Below are 25,495 nucleotides of genomic sequence, written 5' to 3'. Positions count from 1 at the left end.
GGTAAACACGGGAGGCAGGAGACAGCAGCTCTCGCAGGCTCTTATCTCATTAAAACCAGTAACAATTGGAAATATTGTCAAACCTGTTCAACTGACCATCTGAAAAAAACCTAAGCTTTGAAGTTGTTGACATTCTACGTGCACGCAGCAGCCTACTGTTGTATTGTTGTTGTATGTCATGCATTGGGAATTATAATGGTTGTACAGCAGGGCTGGACAGATCCCAGAGACGAGGACTCCCAATGCTCCTTAAAAATGGTGGCTGGTGCCCAACTTTTGAGGTTTTCCCTAGCTCGTGTTAAAGGAGCTTCTCCGAAATAAAACCCTGCTGGCTCCTGGGTTGGACAGACTGGCTCCTGAATTTAGAAAGAGCAATAGAGCCTTCTTAAAGTGTATTAAAATATTGCTAGCAGGTAGATCAATGGTGGTCAACTTACTTGATATAGAGAACCTCAAGTGCAGCTCCTAATATCACCAAAGGGCTGCACATAGGGGGCAACTAAAGCCCGTCTCCGGGCAAACAGAAGTACTTACCTTGCAGTAGGGGACAGGGAAAAGCTGATTTTCTTACCTGATCCCCACTCCCTCTGGGCTGCAAGACCAGCCCCGCAGCCTCTTCTCCCCTTCTAGGTCCCCTGACGTCATCATGTCTAATGCAGGTTCCATAGACTTGCAGTAGGCATGAGGGTGCCGAGGGACAGCCCACCAGCTGGAGTGGAGGTAGAGAAAGGTGAGCGCACAGCAGAAATTAGCAATACTGGTATCGGTATCAGTGTCGATACTGAGTATTTAGGCGAGTACTCATACTCGCCTAAATGCTCCGATACCTTGCCCGATACCGGAACTTCTGGTCAGAGGGAGATCTCCCTCTGACCGGCAGTGCGAGGGAGCATAGAGCCGGCTTTCTTTCCAATCAGGAAGCTGGCGGTGGGTTTAGACCCGCCTCCCAGCCTGGCTTCCTAACCAATCAGGAAGTCGGGCGGCACGTTATGACCCACCTCCCTGTTTCCCGATTGGCTAAGAAGCAGGCTTCACTTGTTGCAAAGCAGCCTGGCTTCCTGACCAATCAGGAAGCCGGGAGGGGGGTCATGACGTGCCGCCAGGGTTCCTATCCACAAGTGAAGCTGGCTTCCTAGTCTATCGGGAACCCGGGCATCATGTCTGGAAGCTACGCTGCCTAGCAACAAGTGAAGCCTGCTTTCTAGCCAAGCCGGGAGGCGGCTCATGATGTGCCGCCCCGGCTTCCTGATTGATCAGGAATCCAGGCTGCCTAGCAACAAGGGTAGCCGGCTTCCTAGCCAATCAGGAAGCCGTGCGGCACGTCATGACTTGCCGCCCAGCTTCCCGATTGGTCAGGAAGCCAGGCAGCATCAGCGAGTGAAGCCGATGATCTTTCGCTAGAACACTGGCTTCACAGGCAATCGGGAAAGCCGGGCGATGGGTCATGATCCGGCACCCGACTTCCTGATAATCGGGGCACACAGCACCGGAACTCGGTATTGGAAAGTACCAAAAAAATACAGAAAAATCGATCGGTATCGGTGCATCTCTAGCAAAAATAAAGGGTAGGTTTTCAGACCGATGTTTGAAATTGTTACAAAACTACCCTTGCATCAAGTGTCCCGTCCCCCCCCCAAATGTATTCCTTGCCCTGGCTCTCTCTGCTTCTCTCTGACGCTCTGGGTTGTTGGCAGGACCCTCACCATCCTCTTGTACAATGTGGGACTATCGATCCTGCATTGTGCTTTGCAATGAAAATGGCACCTTATCGAAGAGCAGGGGAGATGTAGCTTTGCCCTTTAAATAATAGCGGCAGAGATTCTGTTAATCGTGAGAACAAATATCTTTACAAACCCTGCTGTTGGGGTATGGCTACTTCATCAACACAAGGTTTGTTTGTTTGTTTGCATTGCGACAGGTTCCCTTTAAATGCCGTTCTTATTACCTGTGAGTGATGTCAGATCTGCCAGGCTGTGTGTGGGAAGGTGAGAGCCTGTGCCGGCTGGTTACACGGAGTGTCAGAAGTGACATCATGGTTACATCTGTGCAGGGCTGCTGCGGAAGACTTCCTGCGCTCTGCGGCCAGCTCAGGGTTAATATGCAGAGCAGCGGGGTGGAAAAAATTGGCAAGAACAGAGGAAAGGAGGGACTGGTAGCGGAGCTTGTAATGGGGCTGACGAGAGAGTGTGCATTTTCCTAGGCGGGAGGGAGGGAAAGTTGCAAGGAAGAATTTTTGCAGAGGAGCCTTCAGTGAGTGTTTGAACAAGAACAGTATTATACAACATTTTTCGGTACTCCGATATTCTAGGCAGCAAAGAGGACCTGTCCAATATGTTTTTGACTCAAAGCCCAGCTTTAGCCATTTTTTTTATATAGACTTGAGATATATATCACTGGCCATTGCCCAGTTAGTAAGATTTCACCTCAATTCCTGTTCCTGTAGCAGGACGAGAGGGGGTTGTAGTCGGACAGAGAGGCACAGACAGCAATATTAACATGACAGAGTTGCTAACCCTTTCTCAAGTGGTTGCCACTGAAGTGATTTTCCTATCAGTTCCTGTCCCAATGGGAGGTACAGGGAGATCTCCACATATAGACATTAGGTGTTTTCTCCCTTTACCGACCTGCCCAGAACTAATGAGAAAAATAGTTGTGGCTGGAGTTGGGCTACACAGAGGTCTTTGCTACACTAATTTGCAAATGTATGTGGCAGTGCCAGGGTGCCCCCTTATCAAATCTAGCTCCGATCCAAGAGAGCCAACAATGGTAAATGTATTACTCCATTAAATGTATAAGCACTCTAGGTTAGACAGGTTCTCTTTTTGGGATGCTGCTTTGAGAATTACCCTTCCAGCAGTGCACTATACATACCTTCAGCTGATTGAACTTATTCTTGTGGTTGTTGCATATACATGCCATGTGCAAGTATGTGTGCAACATGAGTAGTCATGTCGTCTCCTGGGAGCATTTGCTACCATTGTATTGAATTCTGTAACACATGTTCCCTTGTCAGTCCTCTCATAGCTTAGAGTGGGTCCCCGCAGTAAAGAGCTACGTGGTGTGCAGCTTCCACCTATATTTGCACACAGTGACCTCTGTGATATATTAGAAGTGGAATAGGAGGATCATTTTTGCTGCCTATAAGAGTGGGGACTTTGTACTATATTGCTCATGTGGGTTTTATCCCTTCCACCACTGCACGGCCCGTCTGCCCATTTTTCTTTTTGAAAAGAGTAGTTCTCACTGTTTTATAATGCAATAGGAACTCCTGCTCTCATCTGTATAACCTGTAGCATTCGGCGACATCCTGCAGTGAAGGGAATAGACATAAATGCTAGAGGTGCACCGAAAAACCATCACATCCGCCTTCCTCTGTCACTCTCCGGTACAGAAACCGGAGAGAAGCTGATGAAGCAGATCTGTGCTTCATTAGCTTCTCTGGGTGGTCCGTAGGTGACATTAGGGGTCTTAGATGCCCCTGATGTCTCCATAAAGGGAACCTGTCACAAATTTGTTATCACATAGGGTACTTCTTAGCACCCTATGTGATAACAATAAAGTTAAGTGTAAAAAAAAAAAATTGCTCACAAAAAAAAAAATGTACACACGCAAAACGAAAAAACCCACAACATTTTTTTACGGGTGCGCTGGCTGTCTCCGCCCACACATCGCTCTCCTCTGATCTGTGACGGGAGGCTGAGCAGTACAGGGAGGAGAGACGCCGGCCGCTCACATCGCTCTCCTCCCGCAATACTCTGCCTCCTGTGACAGTTTCTCTCCTCCCCGCTGGGACACAGAGCAGCGCCCTGCGGGGATGAGGGAAAGAACGTATGCACTGCTATTTCGGCCAAAAAACTGAATTTGGGGCATATCAGCCATTTTTGGCTGATATGTTTCGGCGGCCCATAGATCGCTGCATCCCTAATAAATACTTCAGGGTGTATTTATAACACACAAAAAAACGCTTATTCGTTCAGCAGAAATACTTGTGAGAACGGGATAAAAACAAATGAAAATACTGCATTATGGCCACTAGATGGTGCTAAGGGATGATAGGAAAAAAATGTTAGTGATGAGCTTCTGTTGCATTTTTGGGGAATGCTGAAGGGAATAAACATAGAAAATATAACCATTGATACTACAGGGATCGCAGTGGTTACATTTATATGCTTATTCCCTCCTTATGTAGGTCAGCTGTGCATTTAGCTGTTTGCCTGGAGTTTAGCTTTAAAGAATGAAACCAAGGGTAAGAATTGTCAGAGGCTTTGTCATCTTCAATCACTAATATCTGTTTTTTTCTCTTTCCCAGGTAAAATACCTCACTGGGTACCTGGATCCAGCTGGTCTGGGGGTTATAAATTTCCGTGACTTCTATCGGGGTATCTCCGAAATCCAGAATGAAGGTGAGTCAGAGCATAGCCCAGGAGCAGAACAGAAAGCAGGTCCTTATTGTGTTATTTAAGGCTATGGGTGGTGACCTTTCCTGCAACTATTCAGCTGGGCATAGTCAACAACATCAGGGCTGTAAAGCTGGCCATACACCTATAGATGAGCTGCAGATTTTCTGTGGTCAGATGGAAAAAGTGCCCCAGATTCCTCCATCTAAGTTAAACTGTGTGGATGGAGGAATCTCCCGCTGGGCCAAGCTTCAGTATCTTGCTAGTTGGCCCCGCTGGCTCTCCAAACACCTGAACAATCTGATTGGATGCTGGCATTTCCTTTATTTTTCTCGTCTTTGTTGAATCTAAACACTCATGTAGTCTTAAAAGGAAACCTAATTTTTTTTTAATTAATCTTACAATGCTAGTTAACTGGTTTTGCTCTAACCCTTTGGCTTGCAAACTTTGAGACATGGGCATGCAGATAAGGACCTTGAATTATTCTCCGACTTTCCTGATCTGTAGACGTTCTGCGCAGGTGACTGTGGACTGGTATTGTGGTGCCCCCTTACATTGGTGTTGAATAGAAATACACCTTCTTACATTGGTGGTCAGTGTAGTGGTGCCTTAAATGTGAGGGAAAAGAGCCCATCTTCCAGCATTGTTGATTATTGGGTAGACTGCACAATCTCTTGTAACATGCCCATAGGCTTTGACCATCTTTTGTAGCATGACCATAGTCTTTGACCATGTCTTGTAGCATGTCCATGGTCAATGACTATGGACATGCAACAAGACATGGTCAATGACTATGGACATGCAACAAGACATGGTCAATGACCATGTCTTGTAGCATGTCCATAGTCATTGACCATGTCTTGTAGCATGTCCATAGTCATTGACCATGTCTTGTAGCATGCCCATGGTCTTTGACCATCTCTTGTAGCATGCCCATAGGCTTTGACTATCTCTTGTAGCATGCCCATAGGCTTTGACCCATCTCTTGTAGCATGCCCATAGTCTTTGACCATCTCTTGTAGCATGCCCATAGGCTTTGACCATCTCTTGTAGCATGCCCATAGTCTTTGACCATTTCTTGTAGCATGTGTGCAGTTTGATGGCTTTCAGTAACATTACCTTATTGCCTTCAATTAATATTATGTGTGGACTTTTAGGGATGACCCCATATATCAAGTACATTGTCCACCACTGATCTATAGCTTTTATTAATGCTTCAATAAAAAATGATTAAAGTTGAATTCGGTCAAAATAAAAAGGAAATCCTTTCTTGTAGAAAATGGTGCCTCAGGCTCCTGCTGGAAGCTAGTCCAAGGAAATTTGGCTACTCATTGGTCACATGGCCTCTGCTGAAGGGAAAGAACATAATTCATAGATGCTGATTGCAGGTTTTGCTGGATTGGCCATTGAGTCCTCTTGGCAGTGCCTTCCCTCAGACTAGCTATGGGACTGCAAGTTCCCTTGACAAATGTCCATTCTGAAAACCACATATATTCACGGTGATGTGTGTCCATGTAAATAGCTGAGGTTAACCGAAAATCCTTTAGTACCAGATTTACATGTGAAAAGATACAGTGTACGCGGGAGGACAATAGTGTAGGTAGGATCCGTGTTGTGTGCAGGCTTATCTGTGAACTTTGTGTACAAGGCAATGTCTGATGAGACGTTCCATTGTAAGATATCCATACCTCAGTAATGGGGCTGCAGCTCCTCCACTTTCCTTCTCTCCAGTTCTTCTTCACATGTTGCATTAGACTTTTACCTGGCAGAGTCTTACGTGTGCTGGTGACTTCAACTTTCCTAAAAACCGCGGCCTGGAAAGCCTGGAGACTGTCTAATCATAAAATATTGTTCCTGGCAGCCGCTGTGGAAATGTGAGGTGGATGTTCATGTTTTGTATCCACTAAAAAAACACTAAAGAAGACCTATGCGCTGATTTAACCTAAACTGACCACGTGAGAGAACACCCAGCTCAGGTTCAGAAACATAACTGTCCTTTTCTGGGTAGGAGGGAACCCATTGTATTTTGAACCCCCCCTTGTTCCTAATGGGGGGGACAATGACAGATGTGTAGTACCTTTCTCCACAGCATGCCATGGCTGTGCAAATTTGAATGGGGACAGTCAGACAGCATTGCCTTAGATCAGCGGTTCTCAACCTTTCTAGTGCCGCGACCCTTTGATAAAATTGCCCAAGTTGTGGCGACCCCTAAAAGTAAAATTATTTTCGTTGCTCCTTCATCGCTGTAATTTTGCTACCGTTAGATATCGGCTCCCGGCCGCCCGGGAGAGAAACAATTTCTCCCGGGAAAAGATTTATTCTGCTCGATCGAGCAGAGTAAACCTTTCCCTGCTCCTGGTTTTTTTTTTATTCTGACATCGGAGCCGCCGGTCAGAAAAAAAAAAAAACTGCATAGGAATGCATAACTAGATTCCTATTGGCTATTTCAATTTGCAATATCCAATAGCAAGCTGTCTATTGCACCCGCCCTCTGCTGCTGTCACTCACTAGAGGAGGAACGGATGGAGAACTTCAGGTCCCCCACTGCTGATTAACAGCAGCAGTGGGCGGGTGCAATAGCTAGTTTGCTATTGGCTATTGCAAAGTGAAATAGCCAATAGAAATCTAGATATGCATTCCTATGCTGTTTTTTTTTTTTTTCTTTTCTTTTTCTCTAAATGACGGCGGACGGCGGCTCCGATGTCAGATAAAAAAAATTAAAAAAACAGAGCAGGGAAAGGTTTACTCTGCTCGGTCGAGCAGAGTAAACCTTTCCGGGAGAAATTGTTTCTCTCCCGGGCGGCCGAGAGCCGCTATCTAGTAGCGGGAGCGTCCGGGGGACGGGGGAGTTGGGATGTCTTTAGGCGACCCCTGGCAAATCGTCATTCGACCCCCGACGGGGTCGCAACCCACAGGTTGAGAACCGCTGCCTTAGATGATCTCACACTGCAGATATATTGCTATGAGACTAAAGGAACAGGAGAGCCTAGGGGCCAGGGGTAGCCAAACTCCAGCCCTCCAGCTGTGGTGGAACTACAAGTCCCATGAGGCATTGCAAAATTCTCACAGCCACAGACATGACTCCCAGAGAGAGATGCATCATGGGATTTGTAGTTTCACCACAGCTGGAGGGCCGGAGTTTGGCTACCCCTGGCCTAGGCACTCCAATTTCTGAGGAATTTGGGACAATATGTAAGTTTTTCCGGGTACTGCTTAGCCACAGTTAATGTCTAGATGTTCCCTTTATGATGATAGAGCTTCACTATTTCAGTTCAGGTCCACTTTAAAGGAAACCTGTATAGAGAGAAATACATAGGCTGCCATTGCTGATCTCTGAAGGGCAATGCCAGCTCCTTGGTTGTCATGTTCACCCTCTGGCTTCATTGCTTGTTGAGCCTTTGATACTGAAGTGTCAGATACTTTCTTCTGCTTACATCGCCACTGTGCCCTGGAGCAGAGGATCGCTAAACAAGGAACCCTAACCACTGTTTTACACGTGCAAGCGCAGGGCCTGCAGGTTTGGGCCCCTTAGCATCAAGGTGGTCTCTCATATTGCCTAATGCCTGTCTTCTTTTATCTAAAGCTGGCCATACGCTGCATGAAATGTGTCCAGTTTCTGTTGATTTATCCGAAATTTGAGCGGTGGGTGGCTTTGTTGGCAGACACCACATACCCTCCCCATTCCGGACAACCCCCTCCTCTACCCCACCCCTTCTCTACCACACCACCACCCCTGTTCAACAAAGTAGATTTCTTCATCTACTTTTGTTGAAGGGGCTGATTCAAAAATTCTCGGCTGACCAGCGCCTGCATCCAATCAGGCAGCAGGGATTCCTCCATCCACCCTGCTTAGCCCGTATGGCCACCTTAAGTCTCAATTTGCACTGCAGGACCGTTATTTCAATTTCTTCATGGATGTCCTGATTAGAGAACTCTGCAGTGAATTGGAGACATTCACTACACATTTCAACCTAAGCCCTGTGCTTGCACTATCAAATAAGCCAGCTTAGATATGGAGTGAATGTGTCTGCATTAGATAATTCTAGGCACAGTTTTATAGGCTATTATTGAATTCTGAGTTCAAAAAAGCAAAGTATTTCTAAGAGCAGAAAAGAAAAATGGTAGAATTCTGAGAGTAGCTTCTAAGGGGTCTATTTATAAATAGTTGTTAGGACCCTTCGAATATCTGTAAACATTCGTTTTGGGCATATAATGCTAAAAAAAAAGGAATGTTCTTAATATATTTTTTCCCAGTTTGAATGTATTGTGTTGTAATACACTATGGCCACTAGATGGAGATGAGGAGCACATTAAATCAGCATTTCCCATGCTCTTCAGCTCCATCTAGTGGCCATAATGTAGTATTATAACACTACATTTTTTTGGGGGGGGGGGGGTGGGGGGGGGGGGGGAAATACAAAAAGAACAGAACATTCATTTGTTTCTGGCATCATTCACACAAAACAAACGCTCACAGATATTTGACGGATGAAGGGTCCTGCAATTTATTTATTTTTTTAAAGGACCCTTAAGGATCTTCAGTGTAGAAGTTAAGATGCTCATTCAGTACCCATTTCTGTTCCGTCATGTGAACAGCTTTATTTGCCTAATATTATAATTCTGGTGGTTTGAGTTGTTTGAGAACACCGTGCTATGTTCTGGAATTTCCCTTGGAAAGGCACACAGAAGTTGGTTCCCTTTCATCTGTTAAGGAACTAAAAATCTCCCCGTGCTGCCAATTTCCACAACCATGATGAAGGAATGCAGATGGACGGGCCTTGATCCGAAGCCCTGATACCCGTGTTCTCCTTTCACTTTGGGTGTGACACGGAGAATAAACACAAAGCGTCTAATCTTCTGAATTACGGGAGAGCTTGCAGGATGGAGAACCAGAAATATCACTTCTTAATTTCTTCTTTTTGTTTCCACAACAATTTAATGATCGGTTTTGTATTACATTTTAACTGCTTCCTGGAAGATTTTAGCAGTCCCTTTTCCTTGTTGTTTTAAGGTGAGCCAGCCCTAAAAATTCCCAACTCTGTTCTGCCTACCTGGGAATTTTGGTTTTCCGGCTACTCTGGTTCCATTCTCCATTTGCCCGTGTTCACACCTAGCGTAGCGTTTGCGCTCCACGTTTGCCGCATGTCCCCATTGATTTTTAATGGGTTCCTAAAGGTGCGGAAAAGTAATGCATGTAGCAAACTGTGCGACATGCTTTCCGCATTTTTTTCTTTCACATTCGTGCGCGCTATAACACGCGCAAACGTAGAGGAGGAACCCACGTATTCCTGGGCGCGTTTGGGGTGCCATTAACTAATAATGGCAACGTCAGCGCATTTCACATTTGTGCGCGTTTATGAATACGCTTTTGTTTGCACTGTTGAGGCACGTTCCCGCAACGCTTGGGTGTGAACAGAGCCTAGTAGACAATAGTAAATGGAGATTATGCAGGTGGATTGGGAACCCTTGATAATGACCTGCATGGAACAAACACGTCGAAGACCATAGGGTTTTGTTAAAAACAGTTTCCTGGGCTGCCTTCCCTGCGAATATATCCGAATGGTCATTCTGTGCGGCTATATGTCAGCAGGGATCCCCAACCACTGTTTTACACCTGCAAGTGCAGGGCCTGGAGCTTTGGGCCCCTTAGCATCAGGGTGGTCTTTCATATTGCCTTATACCTGTGTGTATTGTTTAAAGCTGGCCATACACTGCATGAAATTTGTCCAATTCCTGTTGATTCGAGCGGTGGGCGGCTTTGTTGGCAGACACCATGCCCCCTCCCTATTCCGAACAACCATCCCTCCCCTCCCCTCATTCTTCAGCTGTTGTTTTTTTTTTTTTGTACAAGACAATGAGAGGAATTTATCAAAACTGGAGCAGACAGAATCCGGAGCAGCTGTGCATGGCAACCAATCAGCTTCTCTGTTTCATTTTCAAATCTTAACTGAACAAACTGAAGATAGAAGCTGATTGGTTTTCATGGGCAACTGCTCCAGTTTTGGTAAATACCCCTCACTGTATTTTCATTTATTTTTTCATGTAATGCCGCACTATGGCCACTAGGTGAAGCGGAGGAGCTTAGACAATAAGTATTTTGTCTGTGCTCAGCGCCATCTAGTGGTCATAATGTGGGATTGCAAAGAAGAAAAAAACATGTAACAATACATTGCCATGTTTAAAAATACTAAAGAATGTTCGTTTTGGCATTTACCCGCACAGAACGACCGCTCAGGTATTTGCAGGGCAAATGGCCCTGGGGATTATTTATAAATAGCCCCAAAAGTGTGTGTGTGTACAAAAAAAGATTGTTTTTTTGCGATCAACACTTTTTTAAGCCTCGTTCCTGAGCAAGTTGCTGCCTGTGTCCCCAAAAGCTTTGAAATGCATTAGGTGACTCTTTCTACACATAGCTAACATTAGATTTGGATGAAGGGCCCCAGAGATAGTTGTGGCAGCCATTTTTGTTCAGTCAGAATTCATCCATAGTTTACAGATTGTTCCAGGGCACTGGGACTACTAACAAGATGGAGAGCGTATATAATAAATGATATGCTATTGTTTTCGGTGCCGAGGTGAACGTACTGAGCATTGTTTTCAGATTGTCCATTCATCACCATATGTCCTCCTATGACTGATGTAGAATACAATAATACATAGAAATCACTTTCTTTATAACCCCGACAACCGCTCTGGTCTGATTTTTTGTTTTCTTTTTGTAGACCTGGATATGCAGCTGTATGATATGGGATACCCATCTGAAGGAGAGCCGGCCTGCTCTGTGGATTTTGATGACCTGGCAGCATTTGAGGTAATTATTGGAGGAACTTTTTATTCAGGTCTATATTTAATAAAAACATCGGCCAAATCTGCCAATTTGGCTTTGGGTCGATGATGGCCACACCTGGTTTGGGCCTTTGATACTTGCTACTAAGGATGTGAAATGAGAACAATTGTTGGTTATGAACTGCTGCTGACATAATTATTGCTCTATAAAGAACAATTGCAGGGAGCAAGTAATAGCAGCTAATGAGATGCTAATGGTATTCAGCAAATGTTGCAACTCTGTTTAAAGTCGGAAGGTTCACTCAATGTACCATGATTTGAGTTCTCTGCGATCTGCTGCGCCCACAAGAACCTACAAAGGGTAGGTAGGAGGGCAGTAGGAGTGTACTTCCTGACTGTGCCATCTGATATTCTGACTGTGCAATGTAACGTCCTGACTATGCCATCTGACATCCTGACTGTGCCGTGTGACATCCTGTCTGTGCCGTCTGACATCCTGTCTGTGCCGTGTGACATCCTGTCTGTGCCGTGTGACATCCTGACTGTGCCGTGTGACATCCTGTCTGTGCCGTGTGACATCCTGTCTGTGCCATCTGACATCCTGACTGTGCCGTGTGACGTCCTGACTGTGACGTCCTGACTGTGCCATCTGACGTCCTGACTGTGCCGTGTGACGTCCCGACTGTGCCGTGTGACGTCCCGACTGTGCCGTGTGACATCCTGTCTGTGCCGTGTGACATCCTGTCTGTGCCGTGTGACATCCTGTCTGTGCCGTGTGACATCCTGTCTGTGCCGTGTGACATCCTGTCTGTGCCATCTGACATCCTGACTGTGCCGTGTGACGTCCTGACTGTGACGTCCTGACTGTGCCGTGTGACGTCCCGACTGTGCCGTGTGACGTCCCGACTGTGCCGTGTGACGTCCCGACTGTGCCGTGTGACGTCCCGACTGTGCCGTGTGACGTCCCGACTGTGCCGTGTGACGTCCCGACTGTGCCGTGTGACGTCCCGACTGTGCCGTGTGACGTCCCGACTGTGCCGTGTGACGTCCCGACTGTGCCGTGTGACGTCCCGACTGTGCAGTGTGACATCCTGACTGTGCCGTGCAACATCCTGACTGTGCCGTGCCACGTCCCAAATGCCATGTAACCCTGACTTTGCCATTTGACGTCCTCTTTGATTTCTGCATCACCAATCAAATTCGGACATCTAAGGCAGGTTTGAATCTAATTGGTGGCTGTGATAAGCTGCTTAGATCTGTAATTTTCTGCCAGGCTTCCTGTATGCTGTTGGCTGCCACAGCGGTATTCCAGCATCACCAGCAGTTGTGTTCCAGGATCCCCAGGACACAAGGGGATGGTGCATTACAGCAACACTACAATGAAAAGCAATAAGCAGCCATGCTGTGCTCCGTGTGTAACTCGAGGTTTGATTCTAAATTGTGCATGGAATACACATCAAAGGGCTTTGTGTAGCCGGCCATTAGACGCCAGAGGAAGTTAGGAGAAAGTGTGACTCTAGTAACTGTCAGGGGAAGATGGATTGATTCTGCGATTGTGTTTTACCATATTGCGTTGCGCTCTGACTTGTATAGAGGGACATAAGCAGGTGAAATGCAGCAGAAATAGGCCATTGCGTTGTGTTTACAAAAGCGTCACGCATGGAAAAAGCAGCCATAAAATTGCAAATGAACATTTCTCCACAAGATCCCATTAAAAATTCAGATACTGTTCCCGATCCTTCTAAAAATGCTTCACAAACACGAGAGCAATAAAACGCAGACAGGGGCTCACTAACTCTCCTCCCAGAATGCCAACACACCAGCACAGGAAGTCAGAGCGCTGAGAGGTGGGATTGCTGGGGGCACTTTGTAGCAATGGATCTTCATTGGGGGAAATTTGACCTGAATGCAACGGCATCCAATTAAAACTCCATCCATAACGTAATACACATTTTTAGGTGGCGTCCTCCGTCATTAAATAAAATACTGATTTCCTGCTGTTATAATGCATCTTTGCCGGGTTACAGGGCTTAATTTTTTTTTACATTTCATTTAGCTTGTATTGTTTTGGACCTGCATAGGCATTTTTATCATAGTCACTTAACCACATCCATTACAGTATTTCTATAGCAGTTTTCTTTTCGGGGACACTGTGTGTAGTTCTTCCAGGTCTGTGCAGTAATCCAACATGAAACTTTGCCTGTGTGCAGGAATTTCCTGTATTACAGACCTGTCACTGCTGCTCTCTCACTTTGCGCAGGGTGACTGGTCTTGCCTCTGCCCCCTCCTGTAATAAAGACTGGTCACTGCTGCTCTCTCTCCTGGTGCAGGGTGACTGGTCTGGTCTCCGCCCCCTCCTGTAGTTTTCTGCAGGCAGCTTGTAGTGGGCGGAGCCTGATGGTATGACTATGCTGCTATGAGCTGTGAATGACTTCAACACCATAGGTTGCAGATCCTGTCCTCTTTTTAAGGCTCCTTCCGTATGGCGAGCAGTGCTACCAATCAGAATTCACTCTTGATGATGAAGGATATATGGGGTACTGCTCTTAAGAATTGTCACTCTTGATCAAAAAGGGCCGTGTGTGGCTTATCCTGTAATCTCGGCAGGAATGCGGACTACATATGGCTTAAAGACCGCTACTTTAAGGAGGAATGTACAAAATATATAATTCTCAGATCTGGTCATGCAAATAACCACAAGCATGCATACATGTCACATAAACAAAATCACTTTCGGGTCACCTTAACAATCATTCAAGTAGTGAAATATATTGTTGCAGGAGCAGCCTAAAGAAAATAGATTTTTGGTTGGTTGCTGTAGGTGAATCGTTGGCTTGCTCTTTCGCCTATAAAAAAATATTTGGCTGTAAGGATGTTGGATTCCAGGACGGGGTTAAACAATGGAAGTAGAGCCGTGTGTCACGGTTGTGCAACAAGTGTCACCTTGTTGGTGCCCACATCCTCTGTCACCTTGCTTGGAGTGTGTACACTCTGCATGAGTAAACACATTGCCTTTGCTGCCCTCTGCTGGCACGAAGCGGAGTTGTTCTATCCTACGATGGAAATCCCTTCAAATCTCATTTCCAACATCGTTAAAAAAAAAAAAAAAGTCTCATCCAAAAAATATGTTTTTGTTTCCACAAACGCATCATTTTTGCAGATTTTATGTGTGACGTCGTGCCGGTGTTCTATTGAAAGCTCCAACTTGTCGAGCTCTCCGACAGGTGATGTCACATCTGGTGACTGCCAATAGGAGATCTACACCAGATGGAGCTAGTGCGCATGGCCATGGAATCGTTGCCGAATTCTCTAACTATTGACACTGTGCCTGCGCGGCTATCGGCTCATCGGATTCTAAAACCTAGTACAAACTTATCTTTGCCGTAGGTTATAGGAGCCGGCAGCCACGCAGGCGCAGTGCCGAGCGTGGTTATAGAATTTGACGGGGCCACGCAGGTGTCGTGGCAATAGTTAGATATTTCGAAAAGGATTCCATGAGCACGCGCAGTAGCTTCATCTGGCGTAGATCTCCTACTGGCAGTCACCGGGTGTGACGTCAGCAGTCTGAGAACTCGACAAGTCTGACCTTTCGATAGAAAACCGGAATCCCTGGCACCATGGTAAGGGATGGAGGGAAGTGCCAACGTCAATTCCTGTTGTCAGCACTGTTTCGGACTACAGTTCCCATCATTCAACGAGGATGACTGCATTCACTGGGGGCGTGCCAATCAGCCGCCCGCATCGTCATTCAGATTATGCAGCGAGAGCGTGCAGGACAGACTGGGGGTCTGATAGAGGAAAAGTCACCAGCACCCCAAAATTCCTTGTGAGGAGCATATTTAACGACGTCAAATGTTCATCGCATCCCAATTATTGCATTGCTCGTGATACTTTGAATGTGACGTCATTAAAGACTCTTCACGAGGAATTTTGGTGTGCCGGTGTTCTATCGAAAGGTCTGACTTGGCTCCATCTGGTGTAAATCTCCTACAGGCAGACTGGCAGTCACCGGATGTGACATCACCAGTCGGAGAGCTCGACAAGTTGGAGCTTTCTATAGAACACCGGAGACTTTTCTTCTATTGTGCCCATGTACCACCCGCTTGTCACTGCAGCACCCGCTGAAAATTGACAAGTGGCTTCCAGGTCAGGACTGCAGTGAGGTACACATCATAGACTGAGATGCCAGTAATAACTACAATGTGGAGGTCACATGACTGGTAACCCGGGTACACAGCGGCCACCCGCCTTACATACAGGATGTTATCTATAATGAGCCCCGGAAATGTTGCGCCCCAATAGGGATTCATCAGGGTGGGTGCTGCTTTGAAGAAAAGAACAATGCGTTTGGTAAAGGTTGGGCTGCCATTTTTGAATCAGGATTAAAGAAGAACTCTGGTTAAAAACGTCCTTAACCCTTGCAGTGGGGCTACTCCAGCAATGTAAGGTAAGTGCTCACGTTTGCCTAGGTTCAAAAATAACAAAAAAGTTATACTCACCCGAATCTGGCCGGCTGCCACAGAGCTCCCTCCTGCCTGTCACCTCCCCTTACTGCAGCGATGGTATGTCCGCCGGCGTCCTCACATCCTATACACTGTGTATAAAAGGTGATGACTTGGGGACCTTAGACCGCTGCAGCGTAGGGGGAGAGAAGCTGGAAGGACCGGCCTATTAGCATTCCGGCTCGGAGGGTCAGGAAAGTTAACTTTTTTATTCTTAACCCTAGACAAAAATAGCACTTAACCCTTGCAGTGTCGGGGTAGCCCCACTTCAAAGGGTTGATGACATTTTTACACAGAGTTCTTCTTTAAACTTTTCTGCTTTAAGGCCTCAGAACAGCCAGGCAAGCAGCATTTTCAGAAAGAGCAGCGCCTGTTGTCCTTTTTCTTTTTTTTACATGCCGGTCGTACTTTAGAGGTGTTTGTATAAAATGTGAAAGCCGCAGCTATTAATAATAAACTCTTCCTTGGAAATGACAAGAGCACCTGTAAGTATTTGACTTCCTCCTTCGAGGGGAAATTGCAGGAATTTCCTTATACGAGTAGAAATGAGAAGTGAGACGTCGTTGTGGGTTGTGTGGATTCTTTTTTCCCCTCTATGGTATGTAGTGTGTGTCCTGACCGGCCCTGCAGACACGGGGTGGAGAAGCTGCAAAATAATCCTGGTTTTATATTGACTTGCTTTTCACAAGAAGCAACCCAGTTAAGGTTAAAAGTCACATGACCCAGTCCATAGATTGCCTGCCTTTGCATGCAGCCATCAGCAGGTCAGAACGGGTCCTACAGACACTGGGAAACACTCCTGGTTTTATATTGACTTGCTTTTCACAAGGAGCAACCCAGTCAAGGTTAAGTCACATGACCCAGTCCATAAATTGCCTGCCTTGCATGCAGCCATCAGCAGGTCAGAATGGGTCCTACAGACACTGGAAAACACTCCTGGTTTTATATTGACTTGCTTTTAACAAGAAGCAACCCAGTTAAAGGAGAATTATGAGGCGAGTGATTTTCACTTAGCCTCATAATCTGAGCCGACCTGCGACAATGAGACTGTCACAGGTCGGCTCAGTAGATCGGGAAGTGAGCGAACACATACCGGCGCTCTCTCACTAGCCATCAGCAGGTCAGAATGGGTCCTACAGACACTGGAAAACACTCCTGGTTTTATATTGACTTGCTTTTAACAAGAAGCAACCCAGTTAAAGGAGAATTATGAGGCGAGTGATTTTCACTTAGCCTCATAATCTGAGCCGACCTGCGACAATGAGACTGTCACAGGTCGGCTCAGTAGATCGGGAAGTGAGCGAACACATACCGGCGCTCTCTCACTTCTCGATCTTTCCCTGCAGAGAGCCGTGACTGTCACTCACCCCAAAGTTCTCCTTTAAGGTTAAAAGTCACATGACTCAGTCCATAAATTGCATGCAGCCACCAGCAGGTCAGAACGGGTCCTACAGACACTGGGAAATACTCCTGGTTTTATATTGACTTGCTTTTTCACAACGAGCAACCCAGTTGTACCGCATCTCACTGTGGTGCGTTGAAAAAAAGGACTGCGAGCTGTACTTGTATATTTATTTTGCAACGCAGTGGCGTGAGCTGTGCCCGCCCGTGAGAAGGCAAATTGCCTCGTCTTGCATGCGGGCTGCACTGGAAAAAACACCCAGCACATCCCGTACGCTTCTGGTGTGAACGCGCCCCGAAGGCGACAGAAAGTCCCACATTTTGGGTTGTCATCAGACCAGGAGCTGATGGGAAATCTTCCAATGGGGACACTAGTTCTGGCCACCCTGCTGGGAATTTCCTGTTGCAGCGATCATACAGGAAGTGAAGGGAAATCTCCCCAATGGGACACAGCAAACAACTGACGGGTTATAACCTCCTTTTTTCCCCTACCGGTTAAAGTCATTTTGTGAAGTTGGAGGGACGGGTCGCATGTAACACTCCGGCTTCCAGCAGCTCTGCCCCTGTGCAGATTTTTGGGGGAACTTCAGTATTTGCTTTTTCGGTCATTAAACTAGTATTAGAAAAACCTCCCCGGCGCCCGCGCCTCTGCATTCCATTCTCCATTTATTTCTGGGGTAAAAAAGGTGAGAATGGTTTCCAGGCAAATTCAGATTTCTGCGTATTCCCAGCCGCTGCTACTAGTGCAGACTAGTCGGGGGAAAGCCAGAGAAAACCTTTAGCTGAACTCCGGGCTGTATACACAGAAGAAATACATATACGGGAGCTGTATACCTGTCCATCCAGTCCTATACAGCTCTGCCACGCAGCCTTTATTTCTCTGCTGCAGTTCTCCCTTCACTAAGGCCTCGTTCCCACCAGACACACGATTCTGGTCAGAGCGCACTGCATCGTATTGCGGCCGGATCACTATGTTGTGGGGCGGGAGGGGGCGTGGCGGTCCATTGAAGTGAATGGCACCGTAGCCACGCCCTCTGACTGCAATGCCATCGGCCGCACAGGGGGGAATAATCCTTTAATTCAATCGCCTTCATTGCAAAAAGCAAATCTTTTTGTCCTCCCTGTATGGGCTCGGCGCTGGAGTGGCTGTAATATATTCATTGCGGAGTGGAGCAGGACTCCATGCCGGAGGAGCTATAGTTGTTGGAGTTATGGCAGGGGTATTTTCACTGTAGAGTGGAGCAGAGCCCCACACTGGAGATGGTATGCATTGTGGCTTTTGTATAAAGAACAAAGTGGAGTAGATCTCGATGGCAGAGGCTCCTTTATATTCACTGTAGCGTGGAGCAGATCTCCATGGCAGAGGCTCCTTTATATTCACTGTAGAGTGGAGCAGATCCCCATGGCAGAGGCTCCTCTATATTCACTGTAGAGTGGAGCAGATCCCCATGGCAGAGGCTCCTTTATATTCGCTGTAGAGTGGAGCAGATCTCCCGGGCAGAGGCTCCTTTATATTCGCTGTAGAGTGGAGCAGATCTCCCGCAGAGGCTCCTCTATATAATCGCTGTAGAGTGGAGTAGATCTCCATGGCAGAGGCTCCTCTATATTCGCTGTAGAGTGGAGCAGATCCCCATGGCAGAGGCTCCTCTATATTCACTGTAGAGTGGAGCCGTGCTCTGTGTTGTAGGAGTTAAACTCGGGAGGAGTGCACCTGGGCAGCACGTGACACACGTCAGGTCTGGCCCCTCCCCGATCACACAGACACAGCCTCAGGTTGCAAGGTCAGTTGTATTGTGCAGTCAGCTTCCTGCACTTCTGTGTCTCCGTCCTGCTCAGTGTCACCAGTCCGGCCGTCTTCCTTGTCAGCAGCGGGGCCGCTCCGGAGCCCAGGCGGGGGATGCAATGCTGGTGCAGGGAGGGCCGGCACCTCGCCCCGTGAGGATGGCTCTGCAGGTGAGTCACCTGTCCTGTGTTTGGTACACACAGCTGTTGCAATGTGAACACCGGGGTCTGAGCCGCCTATAGGGAAGCGTACTGCGCTCTGCAATGTTAGTTTCCTTATTTCATTCCCACCCAGAACTGATATTGCACTTTGGGCTGATTCCAGCACCGGCTTCATCATTTCTGGGCTCCAGTGGCACCTCCGGCTCTGGCAATGGAGCGTCTCTCCTCCTGCAGCAGATATGAGTCAACCTAAAACTCCCTTGCCCTGTTGCAATGGCTTTGCGGGTTGACGTGGCTGAGAACGTATCGCAAGCTGGCCATAGACATAAAAATAGGATTGTTCCGTACAGCATGTCTGGCTGGAGGGTTCGGGGGGCGCAGAGCCCCGCGATGGTGTGCCCCCTGGGGGGTGGCGTCCCAGGGTGTGCCGGAAAATCATATGGGTTTGGGACCCCACTTGATACACCATCACTAGGTCACGGCACCTAAAGCATTTTCTGCACCACGCCTCTTGTGCAGACCTTCTGGCTAGCCCGGGGCCAATATTTTACCTTGACCGGCTGGCCTGCCAGGTTTGTGCACCGGCACTTATTATGCACAATTGCACTTTTGACTCCACAGAATGACGGAGGGTGCGGGTGTCTTCGGCGCCCGTCCTGAAGTTGGGAGCAGGTTCTGTGGCCTTTATGGGCTCCCCTGCCTCCTCCCACTCGGGGGTCTCTCTTTGGGAGAGCCCCCACCCAGTACTCGTAGGACCTACTTCGGTAGGTCCCTGAGGATTGGGGTCCGCCGGCCTTTGGGTAGGTCGTCCTTGCCTCTCTCAGGAGCCTTGTGCCCCGTTGGGGGCTCTGGAATTTTGGGGCCCGTCCTCTTCGGAGGAGGACCACAGCACCCTTGTGCACTTTTTTTTAAGTGTGGTGATTTCACTATTCACTTTTTTTGTTCACAGGGGAAGTAAGTTTTTGTTGCACGCACCATGGACTTGAAAGAAAAAAAGTGTTTCATTATGTACATGTGTCTCCATCATTAAACAAGCAAGCGATTGGTCCATGCAGACAGCCAATTAGAGGACAACTGGATCTCTTGTTCATCCTTTCAGCTGTTGACGGCCATACACCGGCAGATCTGTCATGAAACACAAGGGATTGGCTTTAAAGTTGGTCAAAGGCAACACAGGAGGTGCGGCACTTGTGGTGGAAATAGTATCGCCCTATTCTATGGGGGGTAATGTCTTGATTGTCATTGGTTGCTGGGACTTGTAAGGTCACATGGGTACCCCAGTCTACACAATGGGGTACCCACGTACCCCATTGTGTAAAGTCACGGGTGTTTACATTTTCTGCAGTGCTTCCCACAATTTCCTCACTGGTTAGCGCCCATCGGTCACCTTTATTCCCAGATTACTATATCGCAGGTGTCGTTACCTGTAGCTGATTTGGGTATTTGCTGGTTGCTCTGCGGTAATGGATTTGCATCCCACAGGCTGATAATTCCCCTGGGATTCCATGACAGCGCAGCTCTTTGTGTATACAGGGAGGCCCGGACCGCTGCCTGCCGGGAGAGCAGCCTATATTCCCGCTGAGAAGGGCCATGGTTGGGGAGTATCTGGTTGCAGATTAAATGACTGCCGGCGTTCAGAGATCACATGAAATGCACCTCGGTGTGCAAAGATCATGTTTGACTAGAATGTTTTATAGAAGTACTATATTGTGCCGCCTTACATGCAGCTCCCCCATCCACGTCAATGGTGTGCTCTACAAATTGTTGTATAAATATTAGTCGTATGACTTTGGTCTTCAAACACAGATGTCTTCCTCGAGCTTCTAGGACATGTGGTACATTCAGGTTATCCGGTCAGCTTTATAAACCCAACACGCTCCTTTTAAAACAGAAACCCTTCTCCCCCGTGCATTGGTATCAAGTACCCCTCTTCCTGCAGGGTGGTGTCTAAACCGCCCCAATTTTGCAAATCATTCCCTTTGATTGGCTCATGATCTGCCAGGAGACACTATTTGGAGCAGCTAACTTTTACATTTACCAGGTAGGGGCGCAGTAGTCTAATGCTAACCATTCACAGCTTTAATATCAGCCAGCTTCTTCACTTCTCCCAATTTTTGCAAATCATTCCCTTTGATTTACTCATGATCTGCCAGGACACTATTTGGAGCAGCTAACATTTCCTTTTACCAGGTAGGGGCACAGCAGCCTAATGCTAACCATTAACGGCTTTAATATCAGCCAGTTTCTGCAGAATTGGCCAATGTGCAAGCCATGTGGGGGCCCTGCAGGTAGCAGCTGACTCCACAAGAGTTGATTTTCTTTAGCCACACATGGTACCATCTATGTGTAAAATCTGCTTTTTGATTTGCCAACATCTACGTAGTGTAAGGCCGTCGCTCCCTGGATATAACCTGGATAGATTTCTTAGGTGGGTTCCATAGTTTGGTAAAATCTAAAAAAGAGTGTACAGGTAGTTTGGAACATGTTTGGCCAGGTAAAATGCGATGTGTGCGTGTGGCCAGTTTAAGATATGTCCATAAGCATAAAGTAGGGAAGCAAAAAGGAACAAGCTCAATGTATTTCGGGGTGTCGGGGAGTCCGACTGTCCGTGGCTAGGACCAGCTCTCTGTAGAAGGCCTCATGTATACTGCATCAGAAAATGTTGATTGCCTGGTAGGTGTTTGTTACCTTAAAGAGCTGTTTATCTCCATGGGGAATGGAGGGGGTTATGTACACACAATGCAAGGTGGTGTTGGGATATGCTTCAGCGGGCACAGGAATGTAGCTTTGTGCCCATTGAGTACCTCTGAGACAGCCTGCCTGTTCTTGACCCTGAGGCCCCATTCCTATGTGCGTGTTGCGATGCAGTAGAAGTCCTGCTTGCTGCATCTATGATGCCGTTTCAGTCAAAATACTCCTTTTATATAGAATTCAAGAATACTCATTATATAGAATTCATTATTAATGTGTCTAAAACACACATGTATGTAAATGAGCAGCACACATACAACGCATCGCACTGATGCAAATCTACGCTTCAACTGCATCCTCTAGTATGCGCCTTGGCCAATTTTGTTCCATTTTACACCATGATTAAAAAAAAACTGTCTCTTCTGTCTTATTTTCTGTCACAGATTCCTGAACTTTGTTCAGATAACGTTTATGCTGAGTATGGAGAACATTGTAGGGGACAGGAAGGGCAGAGGCTCGTCCTTCCCGGCCTTCTTGTCCCTTTGAGCAATACGACGTCCCTGTTCTTACCCTGCAGTCACCCTTACAACCTTAAAAGCCCTCTGGCAGAATGTGTTTTTAATTATAAACCCGACTCGGTTAGTCTTATTAGATATAAACCAGCAGAGTTAATAAGGGTGACCTGTGTACACAGTCAGTACAGCACAATAATAGTGGGATTTTATGTTTTTTGTGCAAGAAGAATGTAAGGTGACGTTAAACTCAGGGGTTAAATCTGAAACATTCATTCAAGTACCTGAACTTTTACCAAAAATGTATCTTATTTCTGTATCACTCGGCTGTAGATCCTCAACTCATCTCTGAATTGGTGCGGACATTGTCCTTCCTTCTGGAGGGTGGCTACTTTTCTTCCCCATGGTCCCTGTGTGTGTTGTAAAGTAGTCACCGCTCCAAGCTCACTCCCATGATGGACTACAATCTCAATACAAATTAGTAAACTAAACATGAGATTGTAGTCCATCACAGGAGTGAGCTTGGAGCGGTGACTACTTTACAACACACACACAGGGACCATGGGGAACAAAAGTAGCCACCCTGCAGAAGGAAGGACAGTGTCGGCACCAATTCAGAGATTTGAGGATCTACAGCCGAGTGATACACAAATAAGATATATTTTTTGGTAATGGATAAGGTACTTGAATGAATGTTTAAGATTTACCTCCTGAGTTTAGTGTCACTTTAAACCACATTAAGACTATAGACATTAAAACATTTTACATATTGGTAACAAGCAATATAAGAGCTTTAAACCAAGCCCTTGCTGATCTCCATAACTGCAGGCGCTGTGGAGAAATGAATCTTCAACATCCACATCAGAGGCACTGAAGTCGCAGCTCATCTCCCTCGCTTTCTCTGGCAGTGGGGACTTAGCTGTCTACCAGCCAAACAGCGGTTGCCGTAAGCTGTTAGGAGCCAACTGGCACACGATTACAGAGTCTCTGTTGTTACCTATGACGATGAATTACTCTACAATATCTATGGCTACAGAGGTCAGTGTAGGCTTGTTTTAGTCTGGGTTCACACCTGGGCGTTCCTAGTAGGTGCGTTTTCAGCACGTTTTTTTAGTCCAATGAAACGCGAGTTCGATGCTCGTTTTTTAACCTTCCTGGCGGTATGGTTTTTTTTTTTTCTCCTTTTTTTCTCTATCTTTTTTTCGTTTTCTTATTTTGTGTTTTTAACTTTCAAACTTCCCGCCTGTTCCACCCCCCTGCGACGCGGCCGCTCGCAAGGGACAGAACCCGGAAGCGGCCGGAGGACACAGCGGGGCTCCCAGGCAAGGTAAGACCTACGCTGTATTCCCGAGTGTGGCTCGGGGTTACCGCTTTGTTAATCCCGAGCCACACTCGGGAATACCAATGGATAGACGCTGAAATTGGCCCCTACGCGTGAAGAAGAAGCTCAAGTACTTTTTGCGCGTAGGGCATTTTTCAGCGTGACAAATCGCGCTGAAATACGCCCAGGTGGGAACCATGCCCATAGGGATTCATAGGATTTCACTTCTTGAGCGTTTTTCGGCGCTTCGATTAGTGCTGAAAAACGCCCAGGTGTGAACCCAGCCTTAAAGCAATTTTACTGCTTAAGAGTATGTTAATACTTTTTAAGAACATCTGTACCTTTTAGCAAACTTTACCGTGCAGCTCTGCACAGCCTTTGTAACTAAAACATCCCAGGCTGGCTCCTCTTCCTACTGCGCATGCGTACCAAGGCCCCATTCATTCTTAAGGATGAGCTGATGGCATGGGGCTGGATGCTGGAGGCTGGAAAGGACTATAGTGTTAGAAGGGTTACACACCCTGCCAGACCCTTCCACCATTAATGATCTGTTTGTATTGCATGGACCTACATTGATTACATGATAAGTTTCAGCTTTACATTTTGAAGTATAGTCTTCAGACTTTTTTTTTCTTCTTACTATTAACGTCTGTGTCCCCACAGGTGACGGAGGTGACGGACAGCGCCTATGTGGGCTCAGAGAGTGCTTACAGTGAGTGTGAGACATTCACGGATGAGGACACGGGAGGACTGGCGGCTCAGGAAGACCCAGAAACGGAGGGTGATGGGGCAGGGTCTCGCAGACATACATCTGCATCGTGAGTATTTTTGTGAATAGGCCTTCTGCATTTCAGACTGAAGTTAAAGGGTCTGTCCACCCAGAATTTATGCTTTAGTTACAGTAGGTTGCAGATCAATTTTTTCCCACTGGCTTCTTTTATTAAGAATGCCAGTGGCAAAAGCTCCCTACTTGAGTGTCCAGCTCTGCTGTGTCCATGCTGCTGCCGAAGCTATGGCAGGTGGGCGGAACTTGGAACCCAAAGTACACAAATCTGTTTTTGAGGCATATAAGGCTGTAGTCTGCTTTTTTGATTTGGCAACAACTAAAAGATGAAATACACTATGGAGTTTCTTTATAAAAGGTCTGCACGGCACTAGCACCCCTAGATGGCGCTGACAAGTACAAGAATTTCTAAATGAACCCCTAGATGTCCAAAAAGTTTATGGATACCTGATCATGACATCTATATGAGTTTGTTGAACATCTAATTTCAATACCATGGGCATTAACATGAAGGTAATGGCCTAATCCCTTGTGGCTATAACAGCCTCCATTTTGCTAGGAAGACCTTCAACAAGATTTTGGAGGGTGTCTATGGGAATTTGTACCCCACATACGAAAGAGCATTTGTGAGCTCAGGTACTGATGTACGAGCTTGCAACCGGCATTCAAATTCATTTTAAAGGTGCTCAGTAGGGTTGAGGTCAAGATTCTGTGAAGGCCACTCGAGTTCTCCACAGCAGACTTGCCAAACCATATCTATATGAAGCTGGCTATATCTATGCTCTTGCAATAAAAGTAGCCTTCAATGGGAGCATCTGAACTCATTAATTTTGGAGGGGTGTACACATAACTTTGACCATTTCGGTAGATGTCAGGCCCTAAATATTTCTCATTTTATTTGCTTGTTATTCTGTAGTTCTGAATCTATGATATAATCTAATGAACATTAAATTCATATTTGGAATACCAATTTAAATATGTGATTGCATTGTACATAGGAACTTGTAAAATGTTTCTGGCTGATTTAAAGAGCTGAATTTTTTTTAGCACCAACACTCTATAGATTAGGTCTACGCTGTTCCCTTGTATTGTTTTGTTCTGGTAATACACCAGGCTTATTTGAAGTGTGTGTGTATAGCCAAAATATTTCCTTTTTT

At 46.6% G+C, this 25,495-nt stretch overlaps 1 protein-coding gene across 3 annotated transcripts in view; it reads left to right on the top strand.

Annotated features, from left to right (window-relative positions):
* Positions 1–25,495, top strand: part of RAB11FIP3 (RAB11 family interacting protein 3) — a 68,899-nt gene that overhangs the window by 23,835 nt on the left and 19,569 nt on the right. For all 3 annotated transcript variants that reach the window (XM_018561799.1, XM_018561815.1, XM_018561807.1), the window contains exons 2-4: positions 4,310–4,403; positions 11,120–11,208; positions 24,218–24,372. In XM_018561799.1, the coding sequence (XP_018417301.1) occupies positions 4,310–4,403; positions 11,120–11,208; positions 24,218–24,372 (338 nt within the window). The remainder of the gene's footprint in view (positions 1–4,309; positions 4,404–11,119; positions 11,209–24,217; positions 24,373–25,495) is intronic.

The sequence above is a fragment of the Nanorana parkeri genome, unplaced genomic scaffold (assembly GCF_000935625.1).
Source record: "Nanorana parkeri isolate BGI_ZX_2015 unplaced genomic scaffold, ASM93562v1 scaffold19, whole genome shotgun sequence".
Lineage (NCBI taxonomy): Eukaryota > Metazoa > Chordata > Amphibia > Anura > Dicroglossidae > Nanorana > Nanorana parkeri.
This window is presented reverse-complemented; position numbering and strand designations above follow the sequence as displayed.